The sequence below is a fragment of the Bufo bufo genome, chromosome 2 (assembly GCF_905171765.1).
Source record: "Bufo bufo chromosome 2, aBufBuf1.1, whole genome shotgun sequence".
Taxonomy (NCBI): Eukaryota; Metazoa; Chordata; class Amphibia; order Anura; family Bufonidae; genus Bufo; species Bufo bufo.
The window spans coordinates 809,829,698-809,843,223 of record NC_053390.1 but is presented as its reverse complement, the minus strand read 5'-3'; the positions used below and the strand labels follow the sequence as shown (position 1 = coordinate 809,843,223).

Sequence of the window (13,526 nt, the reverse complement as noted above, 5' to 3'; positions counted from 1 at the left end):
TTCGCCGGAGATGGACAAAAAGAGGGCAGGACTATATCTTCATTAAGGTCGAAGGCGGAGACTACCTTGGGCAAAAATGAAGGGACCGGGCGCAGCACCGCCTTACCCTGATGGAAGACCAAAAAGGGCTCCCTACAGGAAAGCGCGGCCAGCTCCGATACCCTCCTGATCGAGGTGATCGCCACCAAAAAGACCACCTTCCAGGTGAGAAGATTCAAAGAAACCTCCCTCAAAGGTTCAAAGGGAGCCGCCTGGAGGGAAAACAGAACCAAGTTAAAGTCCCAGGGGGGCAGGGGAGGAACATACGGAGGGACCGAATGCGCCACCCCTTGTAGGAAGGTCCTCACTGGACCGAGCAGAGCCAGGGATCGCTGAAAGAAAATGTCCAGAGCAGAGACCTGACCCTTCAGAGAGCTCAAGGACATTTCCATCTCAAGACCCGACTGGAGAAAGGAGAGGAACACCGGAACCGAGAAACGAAGGGTAAAAACTCCCAGTTTCTCACAAAACGCAAGAAAGGCCTTTCAGGTACGATAGTATATCTGGGATGAAACTGGTTTTCTGGCCTTGATCATGGTCTTCACCACAGAGTCCGAGAAGCCCCTCTTCTTCAGGATGGCGGTCTCAACAGCCACGCAGTTAAACGCAGTGACCGTAAATTCTGGTGGAAGAGCGGTCCTTCAGACAGTAGGTCCTCCCTGAGAGGAAGAGGCCACGGCACGTCTGCCAGCATCTGAGTGACATCCGAGAACCAGGCGCGGCGCAGCCAATCGGGGGAGATGAGAATGGTCGGAATCCCTTCCAACGTGATCTTGCGAAGGACCTTTGGTAGTAGAGGCAGAGGTGAAAAGACATAAAAGGAGAGGGAAGCCTCGCCACGGAGACACCAGCGCGTCCACCCCGTACGCCTCTGGGTCGCGAGCACGGGCCAGAAACGTGGGAACCTTGTTGTTGAGCCTGGACGCCATCAGGTCGACACTGGCGACAGATGTCCTCGAAAACTTCCGGATTTAAGGACCACTCTCCTGGATCCACCGTGTTGCGGCTTAGAAAGTCCGCCTTCCAATTGTCGATCCCCGGGATGTACACTGCCGACAGTACTGGAACATGAGTCTCCGACCATTGGAGGATCCTCTCCGCCTCCTGCATCACCGTCCTAGGCTATACCCATGGTCTGTGTCCCCCAATGGAATGTGCGAGAAATCCACTTTAGTAGCACCCCCTGCGGGCGCTTACCTCGGTACCTCACCGGTCACCCATTCCCCCATTACTGCATCTGCAGTGGAGTACCGGTAATCCAACTCTAGTGAGAGTTTACCGAAGGGGTGACCATGCAGCGCCTGAAGACGCCAGATGGCGAGTATGCTCCCTGCCCTAGTTAGGGATTCCTTTCCTCCCATCCATCCATACTCCATCGGGTCCCCTCCCTTCCTCGGACTCCTAATTACTCTAGTCCCTGGCTTGTGCCTGGACTAGGCCACACCAGTCCCGGCCTTTTTCCTGGCATCCAGGATCTCTGTGTGGCTCATTCTCTCTCTCGCAATGAACCCCCCCTTCCCTCCCCCCAGGACATTCCCTCCTGTCCTGTCCAGGTCCCGTGGTGTCCGCCCGCTTAGGGTGCTTCATTTTCGGCTGCGGCACCTACTTTAGTCCCTAGCTCCGGCTGTGACAAGGCCGCATCAGTTTTCTGACTTCCCTGCCATCCACGGATGACAACCGGAAAGACGAATCTGGTATTGCAATCCATTTGTTAGACACATCCGGATCCATCTCACAAATGCATCCGTTTGCGTCCGAATTGCCGGACCTGGCAGGAATCCTCTGCCGCAAGTGTAAAAGTACCCCAACCATGGCTGATGTTTTTTTTTCCCTATGGTTACTACATTTTATTTTTCCTTTGATAATCTGGCTATTATTGTCCTCATGTGGCCCAGTTCTGTGGACCCTACTTGATCCTCTGACTGGGTAATCCTGCTTGGAGTCCCTGTCCCAATGATTCTTACACCATCTAGCTGGCCGATTCCCTCTGGGGAAGCTACTCACTGCATCTCTATGACAACTACTACTTCTTTGGGCCTGGTTTGGTTCTTTTCCCTCCTGGATCCCCATAGACTTGTTTCCCTCTTGAGATTCTAACCTATTGTCCCATCTCCCCAGGTTCGGGTCCTGGTACCTGGGGGTTTGTTGCTCCAGTTTGAAATTTACATTCATATTGGCCACTTCTGGGATGGAACTTTTCCCTCGATTTGAGAACTGTTCCTCCTTAGGCTGTTTGGAGTCCTTTCTCTTCTACTCCAATATCTCTCAGACGAGTGTGTCTCCACTTGTATTACCAGGGCCTGCGACTGGTTCCTTTTTTCCCGAGACTTCATGTGGCCAGGGATTTCTCTGGTCTTACATTTCGCAGTGATATTTTGTTCCAGTTTTTCTGAAGCTCGATTCTCGCCTTCTTTTGTGTGGGAACCTTGTCTTTACGTTCCCTTCTCCTGGCCATTACCAAGGACCCCCTTCTCCCCCAGAGGTTGGCTGCTTTCTCTGGCAGGATGGGGTGTCCACCTTCTCCTAGGGTGTTTATCTTTTTCCCCACCTGCCTTGCAATGGAAGGAGGCTTGCTCCCTTCCCATGGTGAGTCTTTGCTATTCTTTCTCTCAACCGTTCAGCCTCCAGTGCTTCCTTGTTTCCCCTCTACCCTAGCCTTTACATGGTGTTTGCCACGGACAGGCCATGTTTTTGGTTTGAGACAATTTAGAGTTTTTTTCCTTGCTGGGTCCTCTTACTGGTCGGGTTCTTTTGCTTCCAGGCCTTATGGAATCGCCTTCCTTTTGCCGAGCGGTGGTCCACAGGGTCTTCCTTTAGCTTGTCTCCAGGACTGCTCCTGTCCTTTTCCCAGACATTTTCTCTCCTGCCAGGTTCCCTCATAGTCTAATTTTTCTTGTCGGGTCTGTCCTCTTATAGATCCTGGAGCATCCTTCTATATGCAGAGCGCTAGGCCATGACCAACAGACGCCTTCTGGTTGTGCTGCTCTATGTTTCTTCCGGAGGAGCCTTGGTTCTTCCAGATCCTTCCTCTGGCTCTCTAGTGCGCACTTGTTCAACACTCGGTCCTTGCGCAGGACATCTAGCCCTGCTCCCTATTCTCTAGCTTCCTTATTTTTCCCACCTTGGGTGGAGCTGGGCGTTTCCCATTGTTCCTTTCTTGCATATGGCCTTTTCTCCCAGGCACTTGTCCTTGGGATCCTGGCGATCTCCCATAATTTTTTTCTTTGGACTCTTCCTGGTTCGGGAGCCTCTCGGCTCGCTTCATTAGTTTTCTATCTACCATATCATGCTATGGCCTCTCCTGGTCCGGCTGGGTCACATGGTTCTCCTGCACCTGTGCACCCAACTTTTTGGATGAGATTTCCTTCCCACCCTCGGGGACTGCTTTGGGATGTCCTATGGTGCCATGTCCCCCAATGACATTAACGAGAATATTTGATTTTTGTACTCGCCGTAAAATCCCTTTCTCGTTCAGTTCATTGGGGTAAACAGATCCCACCCTTTTGTTTTAATTTCTCTTAGTCACCGGGCTGCTGTTCTTCTTTCCTTCCCCGGTCTAGGACATGTTGGTTCTTTGCTTTTGTTTCTCTCTCCTACTGCTATTGCTACAAAATGATTAGCCTAGTGTCTGTGGAGAGGGCCTAGGCTACCTGGGCGGAGCCAACCTTTTTCATATCTAGGTGTCGCCTCCTAGTGGTAGCTGGGCGTAGACCCATGGTGCCATGTCCCCCAATGAATTGAACGAGAAAGGAATTTTACAGTAAGTAGAAAAATCCAATTATTCTCTGAGCTGTTAGAAAGGTGCATTATGTAAACTGCAGTGAAGGAAATCTTCTTACCAGTGACTATTTGTGAGTGATAACCTCCCTTCTGATCCTCAGCTGTGTCATGCATCTTATGTGTGGACAGGAAGTTAGTTTCTCTATGTATTTCTATAGGAGCTTCCATGTCCGTGTCATAGAAATAAATAGAGAAGTAACTGACTTCCTGTCTGGTTTCAGTTAGAGATTAGAGTGCTGGTCACAACACACCTGAGGATCAGAAGGGAGGTTATAACTCACAAATACAGTCACTGGTGAGAAGATAACCTTCACTACAGTTTACATCATGTACTTTTCTAATAGGTCAGAGAATATTTTTTTTTCTGGGAGTGCTTCTTTAAGTGAGTTATATTCTTGTACATAGGAGCAGTATTATAGTAGTTATATTCTTGTACATAGGAGCAGTATTATAGTAGTTATATTCTTGTACATAGAAGCAGTATTATAGTAGTTATATTCCTGTACATAGGAGGCAGTATTATAGTAGTTATATTCTTGTACATAGGAGCAGTATTATAGTAGTTATATTCTTGTACATAGGAGGCAGTATTATAGTAGTTATATTCTTGTACATAGGAGCAGTATTATAGTAGTTATATTCTTGTACATAGGAGTAGTATTATAGTAGTTATACTCTTGTACATAGGAGGCAGTATTATAGTAGTTATATTCTTGTACATAGGAGCAGTATTATAGTAGTTATATACTTGTACATAGGAGCAGTATTATAGTAGTTATATTCTTGTACATAGGAGCAGTATTATAGTAGTTATATTCCTGTACATAGGAGGCAGTATTATAGCAGTTATATTCTTGTACATAGGAGCAGTATTATAGTAGTTATATTCTTGTACATAGGAGGCAGTATTATAGTAGTTATATTCTTGTACATAGGAGCAGTATTATAGTAGTTATATTCTTGTACATAGGAGCAGTATTATAGTAGTTATATTCTTGTACATAGGAGCAGTATTATAGTAGTTATATTCTTGTATATAGGAGCAGTATTATAGTAGTTATATTCTTGTACATAGGAGCAGTATTATAGTAGTTATATTCTTGTACATAGGAGCAGTATTATAGTAGTTATATTCTTGTACATAGGAGCAGTATTATAGTAGTTATATTCCTGTACATAGGAGCAGTATTATAGTAGTTATATTCTTGTACATAGGAGGCAGTATTATAGTAGTTATATTCTTGTACATAGGAGGCAGTATTATAGTAGTTATATTCTTGTACATAGGGGCAGTATTATAGTAGTTATATTCTTGTACATAGGAGCAGTATTATAGTAGTTATATTCTTGTACATAGGAGGCAGTATTATAGTAGTTATATTCTTGTACATAGGAGGCAGAATTATAGTAGTTATATTCTTGTACATAGGAGGCAGTATTATAGTAGTTATATTCTTGTACATAGGAGCAGTATTATAGTAGTTATATTCTTGTACATAGGAGCAGTATTATAGTAGTTATATTCTTGTACATAGGAGCAGTATTATAGTAGTTATATTCTTGTACATAGGAGCAGTATTATAGTAGTTATATTCTTGTACATAGGAGGCAGTATTATAGTAGTTATATTCTTGTACATAGGAGCAGTATTATAGTAGTTATATTCTTGTACATAGGAGGCAGTATTATAGTAGTTATATTCTTGTACATAGGAGGCAGTATTATAGTAGTTATATTCTTGTACATAGGAGGCAGTATTATAGTAGTTATATTCTTGTACATAGGAGCAGTATTATAGTGGTTATATTCTTGTACATAGGAGCAGTATTATAGTAGTTATATTCTTGTACATAGGAGGCAGTATTATAGTAGTTATATTCTTGTACATAGGAGCAGTATTATAGTAGTTATATTCTTGTACTTAGGAAACAGTGATCCAGTAGTTCCAATCTTATACATGGGGCAGTATTACAGTGATAACATTATTGTACACAGAGGTATTCTTCTAGTACAGTAACTGTTTCCTCCATCCGGAGCCCTCAGCATATAACTTAGGAATGATAATAACAGAGATTGTTCAGAAAGACAGAGAATTCCAAAAATGAGACACACAAACCTGTTATCTGCGATATGGCTGGAGAGCATCCCGTGGGTGAAGTAACTCCTGAACGGCTGCAGGATAATAAGAGATGACACAGTCTTATAAGAATTCATATCATTTATTATCAAGTAATCAATTCACTACAATGATGCTTCAGATGAGTCACATCTTGATAACCTTCACACACTATAATAACAAAGCATAAAAATAACTCGTCGATACAACAGGAGGAACCAGGTGGCAAATTGTAAAATCCTGTGCATTATCACATGGTCACAGAACTACGTGAAAGGGCTCATGCCCATGCGCTTGTATGTGTATGTAGCCTGTGGGACTGTTAGGGGGAGGTTTCACAAAACCGGTGTGCGAAAGGAAACGAGATTTTTGTATAACTTACCAGTAAAATCTCTTTCTCGCTCTTCCTTGGGGGACACAGGAGACCTTGGGTATAGCTCAGCTCCCTAGGAGGCATGACACTAAGTGAAAACTGTTAAGCCCCTCCTCCAGCAGCTATACCCTCAGCCTGGAGAGAGAGACTGCCAGTTGCGTGTCCAAGTAGTGAAAAAAAGGCAATGACCAACCATGCGGAACCAAACAAGTAAACTACCCGACAGGGCAACTAAACCGTAACCTGTAGAAGCAGAACAATGGGTGGGTGCTGTGTCCCCCAAGGAAGAGCGAGAAAGAGATTTTACTGGTAAGTTATACAAAAATCTTGTTTTCTCGTCCATTTCCTTGGGGGACACAGGAAACCTTGGGACGTTCGAGAGCAGTCCAAGAGGGGAGGGACCACAGCCCAAGGCGAAACCACCGGAGGAATCAAGAAACCGCCGCCTGCAAGACCAGGCGGCCCAAAGCAGCATCCGCCGATGCATAGGTGTTCAACCTGTAGAACTTGGTGAAGGTGTGCAAGGAAGACCAGGTGGCCACCTTGCACAGTTGTTCAGCCGAAGCCCGATGCCTCTGGGCCCAAGAGGCACCGACCGCTCTGGTAGAATGAGCGGTAACACCAAAGGCCGGCTCCTTGCCCTTGGGGCGGTAAGCCTTGGCAATAGCCATCTTGATGAAGTGGGCAATAGACACCCTGGACGCCGCCAACCCCTTGCGCGAACCTTCCGAAACCACAAAAAGAGAGTCCGTGCGCCGAAAGGGGCCGGTGATCTCCAGGTAAATCTTCAGGGCCCTAACGACATCTAGGCGGTGCAGCTCCCGTTCTCGAGGGTGAGAAGGAGACGGACAAAGGGAAGGGAGGACGATGTCCTCGTTGAGATGAAAGGCGGAAACCACCTTCGGGAGGAAGGAAGGGACCGGACGGAGAACAGCCTTATCTTGGTGGAAGACCAGAAGGGGCTCAGCACAAGAAAGCGCCGCCATTTCAGACACCCGTCGGAGAGACGTGATGGCCACAAGGAACATGACTTTGCAGGACAAAAGGCGAATAGAGACCTTCCGTAACGGCTCGAAGGGGGAGGCTTGGAGCGCCGAGAGCACAACATTAAGGTCCCAGGGCGGAATGGGAGAGCGATACAGAGGAACAGAGTGAGCAACTCCCTGGATGAAGGTTTTGACAGGCCCGAGAGGGGCCAAAGGACGCTGGAAGAGGATGGACAGCGCCGAGACGTGACCCGTTAAGGAGCTGAGGTCCAGGCCAGACTGTAAAAAGGACAGGACCGTGGTGAGGGAAAAATGAAGAGGATGAACATCCAGATTCTCACAGAATCCTAGGTAAGACCGCCAAGTCCGGTAATAAATCCTTGACGAGGCCGGCTTCCGTTCGCGGATCATGGTGCGAACCACATCCGCCGAAAAACCCAGTCGCGTCAAAACTGCGGTCCCAACAGCCACGCCATTAAACGTAGCGACCCTAAATGCTGGTGGAAGATCGGCCCTTGAGAGAGAAGGTCTTCTCTTAGAGGCAGTGGCCAAGGCGTGTCTCCCAGGAGCAGCATCAGGTTGGCTTACCAAGGCCGGCGAGGCCAATCTGGAGTTACCAGGATCGTAGGAACGCCTTCTGTCGCGATCTTCCGGAGAACCAGAGGCAGAAGGGGGAGGGGCGGAAACACATACAGGAGGGAAAATTCCGTCCACGGAAGAACGAGAGCGTTGGCGCCGTACGCCTTCGGGTCCTTGGACCTGAACAGGAAGGTGGGGAGCTTGTGGTTGAACCTGGAGGCCATGAGATCCACATCCGGACGACCCCAACAGGGGCAAATGGACTCGAACACATCGGGGTGTAAAGACCACTCGCCCGGGTCGATTGTGGTCCGGCTGATGAAGTCCGCCGCCCAGTTCTCCACCCCTGGGATGTAAATCGCTGACAGGGCCGGAACATGAGCTTCCGCCCAGAGGAGGATGTGGGACACTTCCTGCATAGCCGCTGCACTGGGAGTGCCCCCCTGGTGATTTACGTACGCCACGGCCGTGGCGTTGTCCGATTTGACAGGGACGGGATGGCCCCGAAGCAGGGGAGTCCAGTGCCGGAGCGATAGGAGAATCGCCCTCAACTCCAGGATGTTTATCGGCAACTTGGACTCCGATGGAGACCAAGTGCCCTGGACAGACCGGGGAGGAAACACCCCTCCCCAACCCTGCAGACTGGCATCGGTGGTGACCACCAACCAGGTCATCGGCAGAAAGGATTTTCCTTGGAGAGGGGTTCCGTAACCACCAGAGGAGGGAGGTCCGAACGTGGGGAGGTAGAAGGAAGGTCCGGTCCAGACTCTCCGGGGACTTGTCCCAGGCAGACAGGATCGCCGTCTGGAAGATGCGGGAGTGATATTGCGCGAACGGAATCGCTTCGAAGCAGGACACCATCTGTCCCAATACCCGCATGCTGGACCGGAAGGACGGACAGCGGTGGGGAAGAAGGGTCTGAACCGAACGGTGAAGGGTCAGACGCTTTTCCGGTGGGAGACGAACCTCCGCCGCTTCCGTATCCAGCAGCATCCCCAGGAAGACGAGTTGTCTGGAGGGGGTAAGGGAAGACTTGGGAAGGTTGATAATCCAACCGAACCGCTCCAGGGTCTGGCGGACGTCTGGGAAAAGGGAGGTCGTCCAAGTAGGGAAGCAGAAAAACACTCCTGAAGCGGAGCAAGGCCAAGGCAGGGGCTAGGATCTTGGTGAACACCTGAGGGGCCGTCGCCAGGCCGAAGGGGAGGGCGACAGATTGATAGTGGTCGTTCCCCACCGCAAAGCGAAGGAAACGCTGGTGACACCGAGCGATCGGGACGTGGAGGTAAGCATCCTGGATGTCGATTGACGACAAACTCCCCTTTCTCCAGAGAAGCTACCACGGATCGGAGGGACTCCATCCTGAATCGGCGGAGACGGAGAAAACGGTTTAACCGTTTGAGGTCCAAGATTGGTCTCACCGAGCCTTCCTTTTTGGGAACCACAAAGAGGTTCGAGTAGAACCCCTTGAATCTGTCCCTTGGAGGAACGGGAGTAATAACTCCCTTGTCCAGAAGGGCACGAATGGCTTCGGAGAAGGCGGCAGCACACTCGGGGTCCCGCGGAGAACGGGACCGAAAGAAACGATCCGGAGGGAGGGACGGGAACTCGATTTTGGATCCAGATGACACAATCTTGAGTGCCCAGGCGTCGGAGACGTGTGCCTGCCAGATGTCCCTGAAAAGCAGGGGGCGGCCTTCAGGCGGAGGTCTGCTTGGCCGTGGAGGGGCGAGCAGGTTGGGACTTACGCCAGGAGGGCTGAATCCGAAAAAAAGAGCTTCTTCCGCCTATCCTGGGAGGAACTAGAGGAGGGACCGGTCTCGGGCAGAGGACCTGCGGGAGGACCGAAAACTAGAGAACCCAGGACGGCCTCGAGTGGCGCCCTTGGTCCTGGACTGGGGAAGACGGGTGCTCTTTCCACCTGTGGCTTCAGAAATGATCTCGTCCAAGCGGGTCCCGAATAAACAGGAAACCGCGAAGGGGAGTCCAGCAAAAGACCGTTTGGAAGCGGCATCCGCCGTCCAAACTTTCAGCCAAAGTTCTCTCCTGACTGAGACAGCCAGAGCAGAGGAACGGGCTATGAGGGCACCCGCATCAGGGGAGGCCTCACAAATGAATTTCCCTGCCTGAACAACGAGCTGGGCTAAAGAACGGAGGTCCTGAAGAGAGACGTCCGAATCAAGTTCCTGGTCAAGTTGGGAAGCCCATTCCGAGACCGCCTTCCCGGCCCAGGCGGAAGCAAAGACCGGTCTGAGGGCTAATCCGGAGGCGGCAAATATGGCATTCGAAAAGGGATTCCATGCGACGGTCTTCAGTGGACTGTAGGAGAGCAGCCGTCCGCCACAGGAATGGCCGTGCTTTTAGACAGGCGGGCCACGGGAGGGTCGACCTTAGGTGGAGACGCCCAAGTGGAGATGCAATCCGCTGGAAAGGGATAACAGATATCCAACTTCTTGTGGGGGGGGGGGTAAAACGGGCATCAGGACGAGCCCAAGCCTTAGAGACCATCGAAGAGAAGTCGGCGTGGAGAGGGAAAACCATGGACGCCTGTTTGGGGCTGAAAAAGGACACACCGGCCTTGTCAGTGCTGGGAGGGTCGTCGTGAATTTTAAAGGCGTCGCGAATATTAGCGATGAGATGACCCACAGCAGAGGCTAGCTTGGACGGCAATGCCGAGTCCATGTCCCAATCTGAATCCACCAATTCTCCCTCAGAGGGCATGTCGAGTGAGGAGGAGTGACCCGACTGAGTCCGCACACGCGGGGAAAGGGACGTATCCGAGGAAGATGCGCACTTCGCCCTGGAGCGCTTCTGGAGGTGCCGGGCCCTGAAAGGGTCGCTGAGAGAGTGGGACCCCTACGGGTCGGCAGAAGCAGCGAACCCAGAGGGTACGACAGGGGGTGTAGCAGGCTGCGTGGCATGCTGTGTGTCTACAAGGCGGCCCACAACATGAGTAAGGCTTTCCACGGCCTGGGACAGGGATCTTGCCCAGTCAGGTGGATCTGAGGAAACAGGGGGCGGCACAGCAAGTGGCAGATCCTGTATTGGAGCCTGGCATGCAGAGCAATGCGGGTCAGATTGCCCCCGTGGAAAGGGTGCTTCACAGGCGGTGCAGGCGTGGTACCAGGGTCTAGGGTCCCCTGAGGGGTCAGACATGTTGGTGATGAGAAAAATAGGCAGCTCCTGGAAGAGGGGGCTGTCCAGGCTAGGGGCCGCTGGTGCTAGGATGGGGTTAACAGTCCTACCAGACCCGGAGACCTCAGGGAGTGAGGAAGGTAACGGCAGCAGTGCAGTAGCAGCAACAGTGGCAGGAGGGACATCCAGAAGTCCAGATCCAGAGCGTCAAGCCTCAGGGAGAAGAGACAGCAGCGGTGGCAACAGGCTCTTGCGGTGGCTTGGAAGGCGGGAGGAATGCGAGTGGAGCGGGAAGCGAAGCCCCCCCCCCCCCCCCACGATGCTTCGTTCGCGCGCACGATTCAAGGCCGCGACCCCATTGCGCACAATGAATATACCCATAGATAAACCACACGACCCGAGGGGCGCTCTCTCCTAAGGAGCTCTCTCCTAAGGCAGAGGAATAGAGCGACTGCCGCGATTCTCCCTGCGCGCGGAGCAGTGAAGGGGTGTGCCCGCTGCTTGCTGCTGCGGCAGGCGCCTGCCTGCGATCCTAGCCTGGATGCCCCTGAAGTAAAGGCTCTTGGCCTGTAGTAGGGCACCTGTGAAGTCCCAGGATCCCAGCCTGGATGCCCTCCTGGAGGGGCGGCCTGAGAAGGTGGAGGAGGCCCTGGAGGGGTAAAAACAGGTGGCCAAGCGAAGTCCGGGAGAGGAGGGGAGGGGGGGGGGGGGGCTGGAACAGCCACTCTCACCATCCTGAAGTCTTCACCCTCTGTCCATTCCAGCAGGGTCGCCCCTTCAGCTACTGGCACCGCAGTGGCAGGAAGCTGGAGAGGGGCTTGACGTGTGGGCGACCCTTACGCTGGCGGGATGCAGGGGAGCTAGGCTGCCCTGGTCCTCCTTGTCTTCTGTGGGGGAGGCAGCAGTGCGGCACTGGCGCAGCTCGACCCCGGGAGAAACAGAGAGGTCCAGGCGTCTCTGTTGTCCCTGTAAATTTAAAAAAATAAATAAAAAAAATTAAAATTAAGGAGAAAAAACAGCCCTGCGGAGCAGGGAGTGTCTTGCCTCCTTGGACACTAAGCAAAAACTGGCAGTCTCTCTCTCTCCAGGCTGAGGGTATAGCTGTGGAGGAGGGGCTTAACAGTCTTCACTTAGTGTCACGCCTCCTAGGGAGCTGAGCTATACCCAAGGTTTCCTGCGTCCCCCAAGGAAATGGGTGAGAAATGACGTTTTCTGCGTCGGCCTTGACATCCCCTGCACTGCTGGAGGACACGCCTAAGTTACGAGGAGCGGGCTCCGACAGTCCGTGCGCCTAAAAAGAAGTCTACAGCAGTTCTGAGCAGTCGCAGATGTCTGTGCTCATTTACGGCAGATAAATCTACCGCTGTGGCTGGCCACGCCCCATTCCTGCCTTTGCCACGCCCCCTTGTAGAAAAGGGGCAGTGTGGCGTAAAAATACCACTTGCATTATTATTTTTTTTCAATGCATGTTTGTGACTTTTTAGGCGCAGGTTGATTATATATCTCCCCCCTTGTCTTCTGCCATGGTGGGCCTCTGTGCAGGTGACTAATTCTTGTAGGAAGCAATAACTTAGCACGAAAAAAATTAAATATATATAAAATCTAATAGAGCCCGCTATGGTATGTTTCTTTTGCATTCGTATGTAGCCCAACCATATGCTTGAAGCCCCAATCTTAAAGGGATTGCTCATTGAGAAGTGCTGGACTATAAAACATCTAATACGTGAGATAACCACTTACCTCCCCCGCCTGTGACTCCGACAACTCCAGGAGGAAAGGAATTTCAGTCTCAAAGTTTGACAGGAAGCCGCTCCACTGGTGCTGAAATGTTACTAGATCCTATAGGAAAACCCAGAGGGGTTAGTCCCACACTGAACACTCGACACCGCAGCAGACAGTCTTCCCATACATCTCCTAGCATTCCCTGCTGGTTCAGTGTCTGCACAGAGCTTGGTGACTTATAACCTGGTCTGTGCACCACTGCATCTGATGTATCATAGGAGCTCCTCAAACCTGGTAGAACACTCATTAACGGGGTATTCCGGTGAGATCCTATTAAAAAGAGGGTTACACAGGGCAAAATAACAAACGGTGTGCCGCTACTCTGGTGCCCGGTGCTGTCCACTACTTCGTCTCTGGCTCAGCACGCTGGCAACGACGTGGCCTGCCCAGTCACTGGCTGAGGCGGCTCACCGGTGCAGCTGGCGATCGGCTGATCTGGCAGGTCAAGCCGTTTTGGCGCCTTGAGTCTGAGAAGCGAAAGTAAAGGAGGAGCGAAGCAGCAAGGAATTATTAAAGTGAGTGCGCACCATTTCTTATTTCTGCCCCAATTTCTATTTAAAATGATCTCCCCGGAATAATCCTTTAAGCTCGCTGACTAGTTCCAATGGAAACCAGCAGCACTGTGATTTCAGCTCTGGAGTAGAACACATGCCGTAACTCTGAATAAGTACAACGTGAGTAATATAATTTATGCATTAAGGACACAGGAAATTTTTTCGTTTTTGCCAACAAAGGTCAC

General features: G+C 50.8%; 1 protein-coding gene across 1 annotated transcript in view; it reads right to left on the bottom strand.

Moving 5' to 3' along the window:
- Window positions 1–13,526, bottom strand: part of DNAAF9 (dynein axonemal assembly factor 9) — a 77,888-nt gene that overhangs the window by 50,191 nt on the left and 14,171 nt on the right. Inside the window, exons 8-9 of the mRNA XM_040419331.1 lie at window positions 12,746–12,844; window positions 5,936–5,991 (exon numbers count right to left, since the gene is read on the bottom strand). Coding sequence (XP_040275265.1) covers window positions 5,936–5,991; window positions 12,746–12,844 — 155 coding nt within the window. The remainder of the gene's footprint in view (window positions 1–5,935; window positions 5,992–12,745; window positions 12,845–13,526) is intronic.